Raw genomic sequence first — 23,028 nt, 5'->3', positions numbered from 1 at the left:
TAATACTTAATAAATAACATTTCCCACATGTCTACTTTTTATCAGCACAATTTTTGAAATATCTTTTTTGTTAGAAAGTTATAAGGGTTAAAGTTTGATTAGCAATTTCTCATTTTTCTAAGAAAATTTAGAAAACCATTTTTTGGGGGATCACCTTACATTTGAAGTGACTTTGAAGGGCTATATGACAGAAAATACAGAACTGTGACACCATTCTAAAAACTGCACTCCTCAAGGTGCTCAATGCCACAGTGATGGCATTATTTAGGGGGATAAAGTGCAGGGAGCAGAGCGAGTATTGCTCCTGCACTAAGTGCCAGTTGTCAACTGTCAGAATCAGTTGACATCTGGAGGAAATCACCGGTGCACATCTTTGCACCCAAAATCGCCATGACATATCCATACTTCCAAGACTGGCAAGTACCAGCCAACCTGGAGGTATGGATACGTCCAAGGTCATGAAGGGATTAATATTACTCTGACCAAGTTGCCTAGCCATCACAATTTGTCTCTTATCAAAAGTTTCTCAGATCCTTATGATTGTCCATTTTTACTACTTCAACTCACATCGATTTCAAAAGCTGTCTTTTCACTTGCGGCAAAATATATCCCATCATTTGAAAGGGGCTAAACTTCACCTCTTGGAAGTTTTAATGTTATTGTTGATAGGGATATGACTCAAAGCATGAGGTCTGTCTATTAGGATGTCAATTCTTGCTATTCTTAGAGCAGTATTTCAGTCGTTGATGTAAAAAATTTTTGACAACTATTAATTCCAGCCTTCAAATGTAAGAAACTTTATATTAAGCAAAATTTTCCTTCCTCACTTTTAGACACTTTTTCTCCCCATTGCCTCCTGAACTCTTTATCCACTCTGAAAACACAGCTTAACTCCTTCTTGCTCAGGCAAGATGGCCTGTCAGCTCACCCTGGTGAAGTGTTACAGAAATGCTAATGTAGGCCTTATGTACAATTGAGATCTAGCCAGCATGTCTTCCTCTGCTTATTGTCACTTAATTGAAACATTGATTCCTGAAGCTGAACTATTTCCTGGTGAAATTAATGTACTTAAACTAATGAACAAGCAAACCTCTAATAAACACAACAATAAGATCGACGATCTGGTGCTCTGTGCTGGAAAAAGTCAGAGACCAGCTCCTCACAGTCCCCTTAGGGGACTTGAACCTGTGATCATCTGATGGCTTGTACTATATACAGCTATACCATATTATTGCTGCATATAGTAAAAATAACCGTCTCTGTGATGTCAGTCACGGAGGTCTTCAACAGACCCCTGGATGTCATAGAAACACATCTGCGCCTCTCAATTGCATCAAGGGGGCATCGATAGCTGCATAGAATGCTGCACCTCCATGCTGGTGTGCTGTTACTGCAGCTGTCAGTTTGACAACGGCATTTATTAAATTAACAGCCGCGGGCTCAGTTCTGCTCCACCCATTGCTGTTAGAGGCTCGCCCTCTGCATCCGCTTCATACTCCAGATTCCAACTTGCACCATACATGTATGTGTATGTGTCAGTGTCAATGTGGAGTTAAATCCACCATACACTGTAAATTAGATAAATGTCATCTGAGCTTGCTGATTTCGGTGGGATTGGTCTTCCGCCTAATGTTCATGGGAGCATCATGACTGTCCCTTGACAGATTATGGTGAGGGACATGACATGATAATCAGGCAGTTGGAATACAATTGTCTAATGATTTTCTTTAGCCTGGAAATAAGCAGCTGCCATATGATTTTGGCAGGCCCTCTCATAGAGAACACAGGAATACTTTGAATCAAGCAAGTCTTTCTTTTTATTTAGGAGTTGGGAGAGATTTCAATCAGCTGAACATTTTTGCAACAGTTATCTAATGTGCATGGCCATCTTTCGGGAAAAGCTTTGAACAGTCTAAGAACACAAGCAACCTATAATTTGTTATTATTACTAGGGATGAATTTTTATATACTTTTTTCCCTCATTCCTCAAACATTTTGTCATGAACTTATCTTCTGCTTCATATTCTGGATTCTTTCCCTGCTATTCCCAAATTTGAATTTGTATTGAATTCTGCTCTTGTCTTTGACCCTTTGGTTCTGAATATGCCTGTTTAGTGATTTCCCTTAGCTTGCTCCACTGATTATTTTTTTATTTATATGTTAAGCTTTGCTTATAAAGCACTATCATATTCCGCAGCGCTTTACATACATTATCATCACTGTCCCCAATGGGGCTCACAATCTAAATTTACTATCAGTATGTCTTCGGAATGTGGGAGGAAACCAGAGGAAATACACGCCAACACAGGAAGAACATACAGAGTCCTTGCAGTTGTTGTCCTTGATGGGATTTGAACCCAGGACCCCAGTGCTGCAAGGTTCTAGTGCTAACCACAGAACTGCCTTGATTAGCAGATACTCCACAGATGCAACCTGGTGGGCATTGCATTTTTACAACACAATAGCTGTTTGAGCAGTAGAGAACCAGCAAGCTTGTGTATTTTATGAATGCCTGATGCTCAATGTGTACGTGACATAATATTTGCCATCCGATCAGAATTTGAGCCCATATCTATTTATCTAATTCATCCTGTTTGGAGAAACCTCTTGATATTTTCAACAACCTTTCTGGAGCTGTGCAAAGTAAAAGCATGTCTTATGTCCGCCTAGTATTGTGTTCTGCAAACTATTATAGATCATTCCACAAAATATAGCATTTAAACCTAATGAGACTCAAGTGCTTACTTTGAAAAATAATGTCAGAATGACTGCATAATTCTTTTTGAAGATTTTCTTACCTGAAATTAAAATATACATTTTAGGAGTTTCAAACTATGCTCATTATCAGGGTTACACGCTTAATCTAATATAGATTTTCAATTAGGATCATCAGTCTCATTAGTGCTAAAATATAAATATAATAATGTATGCAGTTTGTATGGTGATTGGTGAACTCTGGTGACAGAGACAAATCCACCTTTCAAGTTTATGTAAACTTATGAAAAAAGTCCTCTGCTAACCAATCTACCTTTATTACCGATATAATGTTTGCACAAAATTAAATTCAAAACCTTTTTTTAACAGCTTGAAGAATGGACATTTTATGTATCAGGAGTAGGCCTCATTCCACAACCTATGGATCCAGCAAGTATTAGTGCCAATGTTGGAAACCTTGCCTCTATCAACATTTCCTTTAAGAACCCCACAAATGAGAATGTTCTCGTTGATGTTATTCTAACAGGTAACACTTTCTCAACAGCTACTTAACAATAAGAGTACAATTTTTAAAATCTACAATACGTTAATTGAATTAAATTCTGCACACAGTAGCAAAAGGTTAGATGTATCATAATGAGGCAGTGAAAATGAACATGCTTCACTATTTAATAATGATGAATATCTCAATACATGGAGTGTCTGAAAATCATAATGAAAATTAATAGCCAAGAAATAGAGAGGAAAAGTTCCCATCACAACACTTTGCCTTGCTTGGGGTTAAAGGACATTATCATTGGCAATGAGAATCAGCAGCTGCACGTTCATTAGTTTTCAGAATTGTATTATCTTTTTACTAGTCTTTAATGATGAAAAAGTAGGTGTTACTTTGATTTATAGGGAATTAGTGTACTTTATTTCTAATTTATAGTTTGCAGTGTTTTATATGATTCATATAAGATATTATTGTGGGGCTAACGTCATGTAAATATGGCTGCAGAAAAAAATTGTAATTTAAACTGCAATCAAACTTGGAAAAACTTTAGACATTTTTTCCTTTTTTATGTAAATGCTTTGTAATTACACCTTACAATTTAATTTTACATCAAGTCACTTTGCCTGAAAATATGATTTCAGATTGTGTAAGCTATCTTATGATGCCCGTAAACATATCTCATCACAATTTTTCACTAGGCTCCTTGTATAAATAAAACTAATGTTTTGAGCATGTACAATCCATAAAATGCACAACAAAATTCTGATAAAGCTACTACTGCTGGATGGAATTGAGTGGCTCTCCCATTTTTTTCCAAGATTTTCAATTCACAGTGAAGTTATTCTCCACAAATTGAATGCACTTTATTATGCTTTGGGATCAGGAGAGGTAAATAAACCTAAGACCTAAAACACACAAAAAACCCTAGTTGCCTGTTCTATTCCATGTCATGAGCCGCATTACCCCGCCTGTACACTCTATGCCTGGATTTCCATCCGCAACGAGTCTTGGGAGGTCACTGCACAGTGATCTCTAAGGACTGGTCACTGCTTGGTGTCCCGGCTTATGGTGAACAGGCCAGAGTTAGAACACCAGAAAGAAGAGACCCTGAGGACCAGACAGTGGTAGTGAGTAGTGTACGGGACAGACTTTTACATCCTTGTATTTAACTTACAATCTTGGATGTTGATTGTTATGTACCTAATGAATCTATTGCTAAAAATAATACTGGTTGCAGAGACAAGTGATTCATAAAAATTGTATCCTTCTTTACCCTGTAAACTAAATCAACTTTTGTGTTTTCAAACTCCAAGATATATAATACTTTCACAATGTTTCCCCCACTTTTTTTGTTTTTTTTAATGATACATGGAGATAAATAAATTACAGCAATGTTGCCATTGAGCTTTAAATTTGTGTTTGTTTTCACATATATATTCACTGTTCAAGATAAATTAAGTGCTATCTTTATACTTTTTATACTAATATATACTCGTACAGCCCATATACCCTGTTTGACTTCTGCAGCCAATCACAGCTTTCAGTGGTATAAGGCCTGACGCCACTAATTGGTTGCATATGTCGTGAGGTTTATATCAAATTTTACATCTGCAGCTAACATGAACATAAGCATAATGGATACCGCTCTGAAATGACCGAGAACTAGACAGGGGATTATATATTAATTCATTATTTAATATATATTGCTGCTTGAGAACAACTTTTTCATTATTTTGGGCAATCCTTTTTACCCTTCTTAAAAGTACAGTAAAGGATAATAATAAAGGATAATATCACTGCTTACCAATCAGGATATATTCAAATCAAAAACTCGATTCTGAGCGGGCACCATCCACTAATCACTAAGGGGATCACCAACTGCATACATAATTAAACGGGATTCCTTTCTTAGTAGTTCATCAGTTAGTTTCCCCCTTCTAATACTGGGGGTAACTCCTTCCAATCCCATAACTCGTAGGGTCCTCATGCTGCCATTATGTTGTTCTAAAAAATGGGTTGCCACAGAAGTCAATTATTTTCCCTTTTCCCTGTCAGTTTTGGCCAAATAAATATTCGAAACATGCTGTTGTACTCGTCGGCGTAGCTCCTGAGTCGTTTGGCCCACATAAATTTTGTTACAGCCACAGATCAGGGCATAAACCAAATTATGTGTCCGACAATTAAAATATGATCTGGATTTGATCTGAAAGGGTACTGATGGAATTGAAATTCCTGGGCCAGCCACCATCAATGGTCTTATAGAACACCCCCCACAAGTAAAAGAACCAGTAATTTTATTACCTGAGCCAGTTTTGGACGTGAAACATTTGAAGTGGCTCCTGGACAAACAGTCTGTTAGATTTCTCGCTCGCCTTGCCACCACCCTAGGTCTATTCGGGATAAGTGATCTAAGCCTTGTATCACTCAGGAGGATCCCCCAGTTCTCCTCCATAATTTGACGGACATTGCCCCACTGGTTGTAAAATTTAGTTATGAGGCTCAATTGACTTGGGTTCACTCTCTGTCGTGTTTGCAAAACCTCGTCCCTTGATCTCTGCCGGGAATTTTCATAGGCTAAAAATGCTATGGGTATACCATTATAAAATAACAGCATGCTTATATCTGACAAAGGGAAATCGTGATGTGTTCGTATTGTGCATTATAGTTGGCATGTTAGCTAATTTTCTGATGTTCACATTGATTTGAAATACTGTTTGGGTTGAACAGACTGACTCTGTCGGGTATATTAAATGTATGAGGTTATATTATTCTGTCAGGATTCTGTTTTTCATGGACATTTATATTATTGTTTTGCATTATGGTTATACCTTTATGAATTAACAACCTGTATATACCTGGTTAAAGGGAAATTGATATGTGATCACATTATAAATTATGGTCGGTTTGTCAGTGTACTTCTTTCTGGCATTTAACCAATTATTGTAGACTCGTGACCTCTTACCCATGTGGTGGGGGCCTTTTTTAATTGTTTTTAAGTTATTGTGTGGTGTTCTCAATAAAAGCTGTTTTTGTATTTTGATATTGTTGTGGTGATCCCATTTGTTCTTTTGCATACGCTTTTCTCTTTTTATGATTGTGATATATTCAAATCAGTCACAATTTTACTGTTATTTCATTTTCAAGTTTCCAGTTATACCGTAAATCAGGCTTCTGAGTCAGCTCAATTTATGACATACTCTGTTCCTTAGTTATACAATTAACTTTCCTGTAAAACTGGTGTTTTATTTTGGAGAAGATGGAATAAATAATAGGGGTTAAACAAAGGCTTGAACTTTTCACCCACAGAGTTTAATTTAATTTAATTTCTCCTTAGCTTCCAGCCAAAATGTGCTAAACTACCCTGAACTAATTTTTCCAGCGGGAAGTCCTAAGGCTTGTGTTACCAGCTTTCACTATCACTTTCCTCTAATAGATTTTTGGAACAACATCTGCTAAGACACTATTCCTCCTGCATAAGGATTGAAGAGCCAGCATACTTGGGCATAAATAAATGGCAGCAGCGTGGATGCAACTGTTTCCCTGCATAGCAAGAACTGATTAAAAATAGAGGTCATATGGAAGTGGTTTTGTGTTGAGAAACTTTGGCCTTCTGCTCTATTGACGTGAAAGTGATAACGTTTGTAACAGGGAGCATTAGAAATGCTTCAGTATCTACAGAAGTGCTCTAGCTGTGGCACCCTGGGGCGCCTATGCCTGGTTTAGTTCCTGTTTGAGATCTCTATAACACTGTGAGAGTTCTTCTTTCTGTAAGATCTTTAGACAAGCTTTATTTAGGTGCCGAAAAAAAGCATTGTATAGTTAAAATGAACAAACCTTCTGAATTTCAAAGTCAGCAAATTTTTCCCCAAAATTTGAACTGTCGTGAATATATTCAAAGCGAATTACACGTAGTCAAATTACTTTGAAAAGATGTGCCTGAGAGAGAGAAAAGTAAGGAGGTGGGGAGGGAGGTGAGTAAAGAGAGATTTTACATTTGAAAATGTTATACTGCTTATTGCTGCAAGAAATATGTAAAATATGTACAATTTGAAAATAATTACAGAAAAATAGATACCAGATATGCCATATCATTAATAAATTACACAAGCACTACTGTTGCCACCCTCCCTAATTTTCACTCCCTTTTGATTCCAACCCTGTACCACATACTGCACTCATTCTCTTGCACGTAGTCCTCATATTACTGACTGGAGTATTTTTCCAATGCTTTAGAGATTGCCTTCCTTTCTCTATAGCTGAGTTCTAACATTCCCTCACTAATCTAAACTCACCCTAAAATGTCAGCTGATATTCCCGATACCTGCTTCGGCTTTTATACCAGCTGTGATAGTTGTTGGCTGTGGCATACCATGTGATGTGATATCTGCAAGGCATTATGGTGAAGTCCATGCAGTCGCTTCTAAGATCATCTCAGTCGTCTGTGACTTATACAGTCTTCTGCAATGGCTAAAACGGCGATGGGCCTTTTTTTGCGATTTTCTCAAATCAAATTGAAAGTTTGCAGGGACATGCAAATTTCATGAAATTTTACCTTTTTTTGCGATTTTCTCAAATCAAATTGGAAGTTTGCAGGGATATGAGAATTTCATGAAATATTACTCAAAATTGATTTGTGGTGGATTGATTCACTCATCTAAACTGTCTAGTATTTCAATATTTATAACGAGTTGGCGAATTAATTATGTCACAATGTTCACCTGGAATTTTGTAGACCCATTAGTCTGCTATGGGATTGGCATTTGGAAAAACTGATGAGTAAATTCTTAAAGCCCAAATACACATTAGAAAGCCGTTGGCTGTCTGACAAACAACTGACAGCTATATATCTCAACTCCCCTAGTACACAGGAGGGCTTGGCTTGGCTGAGCACTTCTGCATTCTTCAATAGAGCTCCTTTGGCAGTGGATTCTCTGTTGTATAACAAAAGGATGGGTCATTGGAATTTCAATGTACAGATCCTTTATTCTTTTTTCGGGTGAGAGTCAGCAGGCCCCTGTGCACATTATATCGGTATTGGAGGATTTGGCCACTTTAATCTATTGTATGTGATGGTCTTCGCAGTTTCCCTGGTTTTCACTTAACATCTTTGAACTTCTTTGCCAGAAATCACCAAGTTAAGACCCTCATAGTATGCACTGCTAACAGCGCCTAACAAATAGAAGACTCCAATTTTCATTACTCAAGCAAAACACACAACTCATAGTAGCAAATGTGAAGGTTAAGACAAATTGAGTTCTTTCACATTGGTACATGGTTAGAAGGTCAGAGCATTAGGAGTTCTTTTACAATAATTGATTGGAAGAAGATGAGAGCAAGCGGCAGACAGTTAGAAACTTGAGACATAATGGGTCAATGCCAAGAGATACAAAAATTCCAAACACCTTTGAACCAATCAGATACCTAATAGATCTAATTTCATACTCCTTGAAAATTACAGAAATAAAAGGTACTTTATAAATTTACCATCATTTAGGCTGTGCTTTACGGACATTTTTTGCCAGTTCATTAAGGGTTTTTGGTATTTTTTTACAAGTATACTATAATGTGAAATGCCATTCTTCCTTGTCCATTGGAAACCTAACAGAATGTCTTATGTTATCCTTTTGAAAATATTTTACAAATGGAAGTTGTGACACAAGCGGAGTAGCAAAAATCAAAGTAGACTCTCACCCTTTAACTGACTCCTACAATTTCCATGTCTTGAGTAAGGGCAGCAGATTTCTCCGTGCCAAGATTGCCTTTTAAGGTTCTCACTGCCTTTGAGAAAGTTGCATAGTACCAATGGAATCTGGAGCCTTTCTTTACAAACCATAGCAACTGCAGGAGTATACTCGATAGGATGTACACTCAAGCTCTCATTATTAGTGTTTGCATTTTTTGGCCGTATTGCACCATTGACCAAAAATGTATTATTTGTGCTAAAATGTCACTGAAAAAAACAATACATACATTAGGCTAAGTATTTTGTGTCTTGTGACATGAGAACTGAGATTAAGTTTCCACAATAGAATTATTAACATATTACATAATTTTATCTTTCGATGTTACCGTCAATGGATGTTCGGCTAAGTAGCCACTATATGAAAACATATGTAATAACTTGTTCAGCAGTTTTCTTTGAATTTCATTCCGACTGCTTATCCTGTCCAGTCATATTTTTGTAAAATATATGAAATATTCAGGGACATCAAAGTAAAAAGACTTTTATGCATTTTTCATTACTAGAAATTAATAATAGAAAAATAATCAGTGACTTAAGTACAGTCTGGTTGCCTGGGAATGGGGCACTTTAGAGTTTACACTGTGACAGCTATGGGATGCAGCAACTAAAAGAATTTGTTTGCCCTTTAGCTCTCAACTTTAAAGTTTTCCTTGGATCCAGCAAGATCTAAAAGCATATACATTTCTACCAAACTACTTAAAAACCTTTCATTTATTCTTATGCAATGGCTTTAGATAACATTAAACCTATTTACTATTAATATCAAAATAATCTTGCTATGAATTTGCTAAGGTAAAGTAGTTAATGATAATGGATAAGTTTGCATACTCTCAGGCAGCCATATATGTCCTCCAGTTTTAGTTAGCAATCATTTTGGTAAATGATCCCAAATAGCTCAATGTACAGTCCTTTAGAAAAGAAAAAACTACTATAATGGCATTACAGTGGGTTGTGCGACATGGAAAATGTAATTCTGCTACTCTAAAGATATATTGATAGTGAATTTAGATTGTGAGCCCCAATGGGGGCAGTGATGATGATTTCTGTAACACGCATTGTAAATCAATGGTGCTATATAAGCAAGTAATTTAAATAAATACATTAAATCTACGATATTGGGTTAGATGTTTGAGAGTAGAGCTGCATGCATTGATTTCAGTTTGCTGAGAAAATTGCATTGGTTATTTTTGTGTCAGCTTTTTGAGAGAGAAATAAGAGTAAATGGCAGCGAAAGGATTAGACATTGTTCATTCTAGAACATTTTGAATGTAGAATCGACTTAATGTCTATTTTTCTCTTGTATTTATCTACAAGGTACACTCTGTGTTTTGTGCTTACAATTCCAGACTGATTAAAGAATACATTGATCATGTTCTTCTGCCTGACTAGTGCCCTTGTTATGTAAAAAACTAAAAAAATCTGTAGAAATTCATTCTAGTGAGTCATTTCTGTAACTTATTTTTTTTAACTCAAAACTACTTTGATACAACAGCAAAAACGTCAACGGAAAATGCAATTTTAGAACGATTGCAGCATATAAAAAGATGCTCATGTCACTACTGCGTTATGTTTCCAGATAAATGAAAAAAGCTATTCATAAAAATTGAAATAGAAAATAAGGCTGCCTTCACATGGTTTTACAGTTATGTCTGAAAAATAAATACTCCACGGTTACAACATGTGAACGCAGACTTAAAACCTTCTTATTCTTGCAATGCAATCTACTTTTTTGGCAGAGCGGAAAGTGGTATCCATCAATTTCTCCTGGGATCCATGACAATAATATGATACAAATGCTAAATAATTTCATGGAGTAAATGTAGAATATATTTGTCATGCCGCCGCTGCCGTCTTCCTCACCGCCACTGCCATCTGCCTCGTCCTGTCATACTTACCTGTCTTCAGCATCCCGGCGTTCTTTGCTTTCCTCAGCGTCTTCTTCCCAGCGCTCGCTCCCGCTCTCTGGTGCTCGCGCACGCGCGCATGCTAGTTTCAAAGCTGCGCATGTGCATTTCTAACCTTCGGCCAGCGCTCCTTATCGTCCTCTCTATGCTCCAGGAGGACTCATACCCGGAAGTACCGTACTGCATCAGGTATTTAAACTGCTTCCTGCAGCCTCTCTGTGCCTTATGATCACTTGTGCTTACTAGTTCTCTTGGCCGCCTGAGCTCTTTGTGTGCTATCTGTTTTCTGATTTCGGCTTGTTTTCCGTAGTGCCTCGCCAGTTGCCGTGTTCCTACTGTACCCCGCTGTCCCTGAGTCTTTGCAGTATTCCTGTCCACTCCCGAGCCGCTGCTGTATCTAGTTTGTTCCTATTCCTCGGCAATACCTTGTCAGTACCTGTGCCGCTGCTATACCCACTCGGTTCTGGTGCCGCTGCCATTTCCCCCCAGTCCCGGTGTCCCTGTAGTGTTTCCGTCTATCTCTGAGTTTCTTCAGTGTCCCTGTTTAGTCCTTTTTCCCCATCATATCTGCCTGTTCCATTTTTCTTCAGTGTCCTCCCATTCTATGCTCCATCCCTCCCACCTGTCCCTGGTCTTTTTCCCGTCCAGGTCCTCCAGCTTCTGTGGCGATAGTCCCTCACGGGCCTGCTCCTAACTCTCCCTGTATAGGGGGTGGTCCATCTGGTCAGCTCGCCCGTGGGGGGTTCGTCATCACGGTCCAGAAGGTCCACTTTTTGTTTAGAGCCGTCACAATATTTTAATAATACAGTGCATCTGTCGCTTTTAATGCACGCTCCAGTTCTGAGAATAGTACAATAAATTGAACTTATTACTATAGTTGTTCCTTTTTTTATTCATTTTAGTTACATGAGAATAAATGTTAGTGTGTGTCTACCTGAAGACACTCTATATGGTAAGGCATAGAATTTTGACTGTTCGATTTGATCCTATATTTGATGAAAAAGATGTACAGGATTGCTAGATGAGAGCAGCATCAAGGGTGGACATATGTTATTGGTGGCTGCACAGAGTAGGGATCCATTTAGAACTACATTTTTACATGTAAAAGATTGTCAACTGAGCCCTGACTTGTATGCTAGCTAGCCAATGGCACCAGGAAGTTAAAGGGTTTGTACCAGAATATGAAGTCATCTTCTACCCACACAATATGGATAACTTTCATTTGGCTGGTGGTCTGACCACTGTGACCCCCAATGTTCCTGAGAATGGGGCTTTGAAGACCTGCATCTAAATGGATCAGCAGTCCAGTATGCACACCTCCACTCTTCATTCTCTTTGGAACCTCTAGAGATAGATAAGTTCTCAACTGTCTCCATCAGGGAGGCGGTTTATACAAGCTTCTCTCACTAGGGCTTTTTACTCACAGTGTCCACAACTTAGCAGCATATTATAACTTCAGGTCTATTTATTAATAGCACAAAAGTATTGTACTATTTGAGCTGGATCCCTAGAAAGAATACAGCCGTGTCCCTAATTTCACTTCTTCATCCCACTCTCCTGTCTCCTATAAATTCCATGACCTCCAATCACAATTTAGGTAGATGAAATGAGACCAATAGTTTTAGCTCGACGTTCTCAATCCTCCGACTCTCTTGAATAACTTGAATTAATGAAGCAGCAACCATTAGTCCTAAATGAGGTAAATGTAATGAGGCAGTCGAGATTGGAGCATTATTATACTCTATTCACTGTACATTAGTTATAGCAGACTCTTGATTCTTTTTAGTGCCCTATTACATACTCGGGGCAGTGCTGGCGGTTTGATTGCTCCTCCCCTACTATAAGCAATATCATTCATAACTTGCCTTCTCTGTCTCACCCTTTTCCATGGCTTTTCTTCTTTTTACTGGCTGTATAGGTGTTTTGCACATTGAGTGCTGTTTGGTATGTTGAATCTATTTGATACTCTCCATCCTTTATTCCTCATTATTTGACACATTTCTAATTAATGGTAACTTTTCTTAAGTGTTTTGCTTCAATAAATGGTTTTGTTTTTTTTTAAACTTCATGGGTGGTTTATAGCTAGTCCATTTTTTCTTTGTTTTGCCTATTACATACTCTGTCTTCAGAATATCATTGTGTGCTGTTTGGAATAATAACTCAGTTACCCGGAGATGAGTCACAGAAAATCTGCCCAAATGTTACCTAAAAATGGCTGCAGTTGGGAAAGTGACTTAGTCCCCTCTACTAAAAAAATGCATATTAAAGGTTAATAGAGGGATAGGAGTTTAAAAAAATATTTGTATGCAACACTTATCATGAATGGATTTCTGAAGGCAATATGAAAGCTCTGCTTCCTTTTTAATTATGCCATTTTAGTTATTTAATATTTTCCATGCCATTTGATTACACTCATAATTTGTAGTAAGGGTAGTTAGTATGATTTCCAGGTTAAAACCTCAAATTATCACAGGCATGACAAGCAACATGATTAAAAATGCAAAGAGAAAAGAAAGAGAAGGGAGATGCTGTCACCTCCTATTTGAGACTGTACTTTGAAGAACATTCATCCGTGAAGTACTTTCATTAGAAAAGGTCTTTGATCACATTTCAACCATCAGTGAATTTATTTCCTTGAATTTGACATTGAACTATAAAAAATATTCCATCTTTTTTTCTTACACATTTCAGATCAAGAACAGACCATGCATCGACTTAGTGCATCTGTTCTGCGGCATTCCATCAATAAAGAGCCAGCGTTCTGTCTGCCCCTGAAACAAACACAAGGTATTTATTTTAGGCATCTTGTCTTGATATTCTTGAAGAAATAGCAGAATGTTTTCCTCATTTTACTTTATGTGCAGATGTTTTTCCTTTCGTTTGAGGTGCACAGAAACCTTATGTTTGCTTTTATCTTACAAATATACTTATGATGATACATTTTACATAGCTTATCTTTTATTATTAATCACTTTTTCTGTATTTGTCCTCTTTCTCTGTATTTTGCTCATAATAAAACTGTACGCTAAGGCTATGTTCACATCATGTTTGACCCTATTTTCAGTGGCTCCATTGGGGCTTACATCCGAACACCTGTAAAACAGAATTTGAGTATATGCACTTACAGTACCATTTACTATAATGATGCAAATGGAATCACAGTGTGCTCGGTCATATATTATTTTAGTCATATATTCCTATTAGAAGTGGGCACCAAGATATAGTAGACTACGACTTTCTACCAGCCTCAACTAGGCGTATACGGCCAAAACTGATGTACGTCAGAGCACACTGTAACTTTACCTGCATCATTATAGTCAGTGGCCCAGTAAGCGCATACGCGCAAATCCCATTTTGCAGGAATTCAGACGTAAGCCCTGACAGAAACACTGAACGTCAAATGTGATGTGAGTCCTACATAATAGTATAGGATACTTCTGCTACTCAAATTACTCATATCAGAAGTGCATGCTAGGGAAATATTGGTTTGGACCAAGCCAGAAGTGATCCAATTCCTTACTTCTGCTCTAAGGCTAAATTCACACCTAGCAGATCTCTGTGTACCCTGATGTAAATGTAAATGCAATTTTTTACTGCCTTATGCATTGTCCTTTTATGAGGTTATAGCTCTGGAATGCTTCAACGGATCCCACTGATTCAGAGATTATTTTTTTTCGTGACATTTTGTACTTCATGTTAGTGGTAACATTTCTTTGATATGACATGCATTTATTTATAAACAAAATAAAATTTGGCAAAAATTTGGAAAATGTTGCAATTTTCAAACTTTTAATTTTTGAACCCTTAAATCAGAGAGTCATATTGCACAAAACAGTTAATAAATAACATTTCTCACTTGTCTACTTTACATCATCACAATTTTGGAAACATAATTTTTTTTTTAGGAAGTTGTAAGGGTTTAAAGTTGTCCAGCAATTTCTTATTTTTCCAACAACATTTACAAAACAATTTTTTAGGGGCCACCTCACATTTGAAGTGAGTTTGGGGGGTCAGTATGACAGAAAATACCACAAATTGACGCCATTATAAAAACTGCACCCCTCAAGGTGCTGAAAACCACATTCAAGAAGTTTATTAACCTTTCAGGTGCTTCACGAGAACTAAAGCAATGTGGTAGGAAAAAATGAACAATTTCCTTTTTTCACAAAACATTACTTTAGACCCAAACTTTTTTTATTTTCACAAGGGTATCAGGAGAAAATGGGCCACAAAGTTTGTTGTGCAATTTCTCCAGGGCATGCCAATACCCCTTATGTGGGGGAAAGCCACTGTTTGGGCACATGGCAGGGCTCAGAATGGAGGGAGCACCGTTTGATTTTTTGAACGCAAAATTGTTTGGAATCAATTGCGGTCGCCATGTCGCATTTGGAGACCCCCTGATGTACCTAAACAGTGGAAACCCCCCAATTCTAACTCCAACCCTAACAAAGCCCTACCCCTGACCCTAATCCCAACCCTAACCCTAATAACAACCCTGACCACAACCCTAATCCCAACTTCCCATCACCACCCTAACTCTAACACCCCCAACCGTAACCCCAACACAACTGTAACCCCAACACTGCCATATCCACAACACAACCCTAACCCCAGCACAACCCTATCCCCAACACAACCGTAACCCCAACGCCACAACCATAACCCCAACACCACAAATATAACCCCAACACCACAACCATAAGCCCAACACCACAACCATAACCCCAACCATAACCCTAAACCTAGCCCCAACCTTAACCCTAGCCCAACCATAACCCTAGCTCTAACTCCAACCCTAACCATGGCCCCAACCCTAACCCTCGCCCAACCCTAGCCTTAGCCCAAACCCTAACTCTAGCCCCAAACATAACCCTAGCTCTAATCCCAACCCTAGCCCCAACCCTAACTGCAAAGAATGGAAAAAATACCTTTTTAAAATTGTATTATTTTTACCTAACTAATTGAGTGATAAAGGGGGTTTGATTTGCTATTTTTTTATTTTGATCACTGTGATAGGGTCTATCACAGTGATCAAAATGAACCAATTGGAAAAATCTCCTATTGTTGAGGGGTGCTGGCTGACAGATCTCGGCAGGTACACTTGCATGTGCCCACCATTTTCTTCCAGGAAGAAGACAGCAAGGGCCAGGACACAGCCGGAGGGTCCAGGGATACCGGAGGTATCGGGGGGCTTGAGGTACCCCATTTCTTTCTCTTCTGGTATGCTAGGTCATATCAGAGGAGAGAGAAATGAATGAGAAATTGGACTTTTTTTTTGCGATCGCCATTATTTCATTAATAACAGTGATCACGAGACTGGGGATGATAAAAACCAACCCGAATCATGTTCTCTACCCTCTACCCTCGTTAGCCAAGACCCAGAAGATTTTCTGACACTGGGGGGAGATATAACCTTATTTCTCAATGCCTTTAAAAAGTGGCACTGAGGAATAAGTACCCTTAACTGTCACCGTTAAACCACAGCCTCTTCTATTTGTACATTTTCTGTATTTTCTCCAAATTCCACTGCAATTGTCGAATATGATGAATGTCATTTAAATTAAACTAATGCCTTTTAACTTCCTCCTAACTAGGCAGTTTTCTAATTTCGTGCTTTAGTTTGTTTCTCCCCTTTTTCCAAGAGCTACTGTATAATCTTTTTAATTTTTTTGTCAATATAGCCATAATGGAACTTGTTTTTATAGGACAAGGCATAAATATGAATTACATCATATATTTTATCATTCCATGTACTGGAAAACTGCATTTCAAATGCAGTAAAATTGCAAAAAATAATTACAATCCGCAATTGTTTATTTTTTTAATGGCATTCATTTTACTGTAACATTTTTCCTGGCAGTATGAATCTCCAAGCCTGTACAATTATAGCCATATTAAACTTGAAGTTTTTTTTATTTAAGTGGTGAATACGGATGAGCAGACCCGTGGAAGTTTGGGTTCTGGTAGCCGACCCGAGATTTATTCCAAAGTTCTGTTCGGGTGCCAGAACTGTAGCTGAACTTGAACCAGAACCCGAACCACATTGAAAACAATGAAAAGTTCTCTCTCTCCTTCCCCCAGAACTCTGAACACTGCAACGGACTTTCCGGGAGAAATCCGTGTTCAGCACTTAACTTCGGACACTAGCTGTCCGATATGACCCTGAATTTTCATTTTTACGTCAATGGAGCTGTGTGAGGGCTTGTATTTTGCTCGATTTTTTTAATAACATTTTGGGGTAGATAAAACCATTCTGATTTCTTCTTTTTTTTAATGTTTTTTTTTTTTTTTTATTCCAACAAATATTTTTTTTATTTACTTTGTAGTCTTCTTAGGGGACTTTAACTTGTAATTGTGTACATAGTATATTGCCAAACAACAGCATTTTATTATGTAGTAGAAATCACTATCTAATAATGATGTGCGAGTATACTCGTTACTCAGGTTTCCCCGAGCATGCGCGGGTGGTCTCCGAGTATTTTGGCTGCTCGGAGATTTAGTTTTCATGGTCGCAGCTACTTGATTTGCCTTTGCTAGACAGGCTGAATACATGCAGGGGTTGTCTGTTTGTTAGGGAATTCCAACATGTATTCAGCCTGTCTAGCAGCTGCAAATCATGCAGCTGCAGTGACAAAAACTAAATCTCCGAGCATCCCAAAATACTCGGAGACCACCCGAGCATGCTCGGGGAAACCCAAATAATGAGCATACTCGCTCATCACTACTATCTAATATGAAGGGTATAGGGTACTAGGGCTATAGGGTACTCTTCACAAGAGCATCATCATGGAAAGTACTGAGGCCTTCAGTAAGCCCAGGCTGCCATGATAGCCCATCAGCACCATGCAATTATGTCCCTGGCTAGGGCGATAGGTACTTGGAGCGGCATGCTTTAAATAATGCCACTGTATGTACAATGGCTTACTGGAGATATACAACAGAGAATACCCCTAGTACTCTGCAGTCTTATTATTAACACAGACAGGATTACAGTGACAGGTAACATATACAGTAAGCCCAGAAAATACTTCTATTTGACGTAAAAAAAAAACAAAGGTATAAACCGGGATATAAACTAGTGTGCATGTAGCATGTAAGCTCATGTTCACACTGGCCACTGAACAGAAGAATAAAAAGACATTGCAACAATTTAGATTTTATGGGTGTGGAAAATTACACTTTAAAATTTTAAAAAAGCACATTCAACATAAAAACAAGATTTAAACCATATTTCATTGTATGATGTCACATTTACTTTAATTAGATTATTCAGAAATAGATTTCTGAGTTCATTCTGGTTCTGATCATTCAGTTGCTCTTTGTTCAATAAAGTGCTAATGCGTAATTGTTGTAAATCAGTAAACAGATTTTGGGGTCATATGGCACGCTAGTTCTCTTAGTTTACCCTGTGTTTAAGTGTTGGCCAATAAAATAATTTTTCTTAAATAGATGCACTAATTTCTTGATTGGTTTTATATGGACACAAGGTGCTGGGGCAAAGACAATCCAACAGAGAAAGCATGATGCAAATTGGGACACAAATCATAGATGAGAGTGCTAACCAGTATACTTGAAATTAAATAGAAAATTCATTTTTCCACAAACATGATTATTTAAATATTATGTAGTTGAATAAGGAAAACAAATGAATACACTGACATGAGAGGAGTAAGGCCGACTTCACTCGTCCATGATACACAGATTATGAATGGATTGGAATATAAGACTTTCCTACAAGTCTCCTGATTTAAGCTAGCTGTCTCATACTCATACATTGAATGAAGCACTTAGTTAAGGTTTGAAGACTCATAGGGTTTGCTGGGTCTGTGATCTGAGCATGGATCATGAATCACATAATTATAAAATCTCTAAGTGCCTTGAAAATGTGTTAACACTGTGAGTTCCCTTAGATCATCCATACATTTGTACCTGTCTCCCATGACCTTCAGATTACTCTGAACCCCCCCACACTGAAGAGAGCAATGAAGCAAAACATTCATCCTCAGGAACTCCCGAAACCCCTCCCCCACTAAAAGTACCAAACTGTGGATGGAAACCATATGCACCAAAGAATGGTGACCTGCCGGTTGATTCTTGGTGATGATTATTAATAACAAACTTGGCCAACCGTAAGTAAGATTCCCAACGCTCCAGGTTTTCGGAGACAAAACACGTGAGGCAAATCTCCAAATTTCGATTAGTGCACCCAGTCTGTCCATTCTGAAAACCTGGCATTCAGAAGTGCCAGTAGAGCGATGAAATGCACCATTTTGGTGAAACTATCCACAACCATCAGAGCCAAAGTCTTGCCTGCTGATACTGGTAGATCAGTAACAAAATCGATGGACAAGTGTGCTAGTAATGGGTAGTGGAAGAAGACCAGATGGACGGGTATGCATGTATGTACAGTGGGTATGGAAAGTATTCAGAACCCTTTACTTTTTTCACTTTTTGTTTCATTGCAGCCATTTGGTAAATTCAAAAAAGTCAATTTTTTCACATTAATGTACACTCTGCACCCCATCTTGACTGAAAAAAACAGAGATGTAGAAATGTTTGCAAATTTAATAAAAAAGAAAAACTAAAATATCACATGGTCATAAGTATTCAGACCCTTTGCTCAGACACTCATATTTCAGTCACATGCTGTCCATTTCCTTGTGATCCTCCTTGAGATTGTTCTACTCCTTCATTGGAGTCCTGCTGTGTTTAATTAAACTGATAGGACTTGATTTGAAAGTGCACACACCTGTCTATATAAAACCTCACAGCTCACACTGCATGTCAGACCAAATGAGAATCATGAAGTCAAAGGAACTGGCCAAGGAGCTCAGAGACAGAATTGTGGCAAGGCACAGATCTGGCTAAAGTTACAACAGAATTTTTGCAGTACTCAAGGTTCCTAAGAGCACAGTGGCCTCCATAATCCTCAAATGGAAGAAGTTTGGGACAACCAGAAGTCTTCCTAATCCTGGCTGTTCAGCCAAACTGAGCAATCATGGGAGAAAAACCTTGGTGAGAGTGGTAAAGAAGAACCCCAAGATCATTGTGGCTAAGCTTCAGAGATGCAGTAGGGAGATGGGAGAAAGTTCCACAAAGTCAGCTATCACTGCAGCCCTCCACCAGTCAGGCCTCTATGGCACAGTGGTCCGACAGAAACCTCTCCTCAGTGCATGACATATGAAAGCTTGTATAGAGTTTGCTAAAAAACACACGAAGGACTTCCAGACTATGAGAAATAAGATTCTCTAGTGTGATGTAATGAAGATAGACCATTTTGGTGATAATTCTAAGTGGTATGTGTGGAGAAAACCAGGCACTGCTCATCACCTGCCCAATACAATCCCAACAGTGAAACATGGTGGTGACAGCATCATGCTTAGGGTGGTGTTTTTCAGCTGCAGGGACAGGACAACTGGTTGTCATTGAAGGAAACATGAATGTGGCCATGTACAGAGATATCCTGGATGAAAATCTCTTCCAGAGTGCACTGGACCTCAGACTTGGCTAAAGGTTCACCAACAAGACAATGACCCTAAGCACACAGCTAAAATAACAAAGGAGTGGCTTCAGAACAACTCTGTGACCATTCTTGACTGGCCCAGCCATAGCCCTGACCTAAACCCAATTGAGCATCTCTGGAGAAACCAGAAAATGGCTGTCCATCAACATTCACCATCCATCCTGACGGAACTGGAGAGGATCTGCAAGGAAGAATGTCAGAGGATCCCCAAATCCAGGTGTGAAAAACTTGCATGATTCCCAAGAAGACTCATGGCTGTACAAGCTCAAAAGGATGCTTCTACTCAATACTGAGCAAAGGGTCTGAATACTTATGACCATGTGATATTTCAGTTTTTCTTTTTTAATAAAGTTGCAAAAATTACTACATTTATGTTTTTTTCAGTCAAGATGGGGTGCAGAGTGTGCATTAATGAGAAAAAAAAAAAATTTTTTTGAATTTACCAAATAGCTGCAATGAAACAGAGTGAAAAATTTAAAGGGGTCTGAATATTTTCCATACCCACTGTATGTATACGCGCAAACACTGCAAGCCGACACCTATTCAACCACATCCCGATGAAACTCAAAAATGACGAAAAAGGAGGTCCGCAGTTGCCTTACCACCTGGATGACCAGCACGTACAGAATTATGATGTTCTCTAATTACTTCATAGTGCAAATCAGATGGGACATATAACCTCCCCGAAGGGCATTATGTTGGGACTTCACCCTGTGCCTCCAACTCCTCACCCTCCAGGTCATGGTATAAGGCCCAGATGACTATCTCCTTCTGCAAAATTGCAGCAGGTTACTCATGGTCACCACCACCAGGAAAACTCCAGAACAAAGCATCCACCTTGGAGTTTTTAACTCCTGGGTGGAAAGTGACCACAAAATTGAATCTAGTAAAGAACAGGGACCACTTAGCTTGGCTAGGGTTCAGACGTTTAGCCAATTGAAGGTATGACAGGTTCTTATTGTCCTTGATAGCAGTAATAGGCTGTACTGCCCCAACCAATGCCGCCACTCAGACGCCAATATAATCTCCAAAATCTCCCTATTACCCATGTCATAATTTCTCTCAGCTGAGGAAAATTTTTTGGAAAAGAAGGTGCACGGATGCCAATTACCTGGGAACGGACTCTGAGATAACATCACCAACCCCCATCTCAGATGCATACATTTCTATGATAAAAGGCTGAGAAACATCAGGTTGACTTAGTATAGGTGCAGTGTCAAAACAGCTTTTTAAGGCGGAAAACGCCTGCTGAGCAGCATCCGACCATTTAGAAAAATCAGACCCCTGTCATGTCTGTAAGGGGTTTCACCATTACCGAATAATTTTGAATAGACTTCCAGAAAGACTTAGTAAAACTCAGAAAATGCTGTAATCTCTTCACGTTCTCAGGATGGTCTTAATTGAGTACAGCCCGAACCTTTCCGAATCCATCCAAAAACCTGAAGATGACAACAGGTACCCTGTTATGGACAGGTGATTTAGGAGCGACATGCGACTAGCTCTGAGCAGGTGGTAACTATACAGACCGCAGTTCCTGATCTTAACACAACACTAGCAGTAGCCGTGGGATGTTCCTGTCACTCCCTGGACACCTTGTCACAGCCTGAGAACTAGCTACCCCTAAAGGTAGAAACAGGAAAGCTATCTTGCCTCAGAGAGAATCCCCAAAGGAAAGACAGCCCCCCACAAATAATGGCTGTGAGAGGAGAAGGAAATGACATACGTAGTATGAAACAAGATTTAGCAAAGGAGGCCACTTCTAGCTAGATAGATAGTACAGGAAAGAACACTGTGCGGTCAGTAATAAAAACTAGAAAAAGTCCACCGCAGAGAAATGCAAAAATCTCCACACCTGACTAAAGGTGTGGAGGGCAAAATCTGCTGCCCAGAGCTTCCAGCTTAGCTGAATAGATCCATACTGATAAGCTGGACAAATGAGCAAAACATAGAATGTGCTGAACAATAAAGTCCACAACAAGTGGACTGCAAAAGGACAAGCAAGGACTTATCTTTGCTGAACTGAGTGTCAGGGAAATCCCAAAGAGCAGTGACTCCAAGCAGGAACAATTGACAACTGGCATTGATTGAGGGATAAGGCCAGACTAAAATAGCCGAGCCAAAAAGACGATCAGTGGAAGCAGCTGCTGATGCTGAATCCAAGAAGCAGCTATACCACTCAAAACCACAGGAGGGAGCCCAAGAGCGGAATTCACAACAGTACCCCAAACACTGCACCTCCTGGACGGCAAAAATACATTTCTATAGTTTGGCAAAAAGCTTATTATCCCTTAATATATGAAGCACCTGTCTCACATGCCCCCGATGTGTCTCCAAATCAGGTGAATAAACCAAAATATCATCTAGGTAGACCACCACAAACCTGCTTACCAAATGATTGAAAATATAATATATGAAATGCTGGAACATCACTGGTGCATTGATCAGACCAAAAGGCATAACCAGACGCTTGAAATGTCCCTGAGGGATTTTGAACGCCATTTTCCATTCATCCCCTTCCCTCATTTGAACCAGGTTATAGGCCCCCTTAATCAAACTTGGAGAAAACCTTAGCTCCCACCACCTGATTGAATAAATCAGAAATCAGACAAAGAGGATATGGATCTCGGATAGTAATTAGATTCAACTC

The 23,028-nt window shown here is 38.8% G+C and overlaps 1 protein-coding gene across 2 annotated transcripts in view; it reads left to right on the top strand.

Moving 5' to 3' along the window:
• Positions 1-23,028, top strand: part of CFAP47 (cilia and flagella associated protein 47) — an 816,247-nt gene that overhangs the window by 659,716 nt on the left and 133,503 nt on the right. For both annotated transcript variants that reach the window (XM_077296700.1, XM_077296701.1), the window contains exons 57-58: positions 3,085-3,241; positions 13,550-13,645. In XM_077296700.1, the coding sequence (XP_077152815.1) occupies positions 3,085-3,241; positions 13,550-13,645 (253 nt within the window). The remainder of the gene's footprint in view (positions 1-3,084; positions 3,242-13,549; positions 13,646-23,028) is intronic.

This window comes from Ranitomeya variabilis, chromosome 3, assembly GCF_051348905.1.
Source record: "Ranitomeya variabilis isolate aRanVar5 chromosome 3, aRanVar5.hap1, whole genome shotgun sequence".
Taxonomy (NCBI): domain Eukaryota; kingdom Metazoa; phylum Chordata; class Amphibia; order Anura; family Dendrobatidae; genus Ranitomeya; species Ranitomeya variabilis.
Note: the sequence above shows the minus strand (reverse complement) of the source record. Positions and strands in the feature narration are given on the sequence as shown.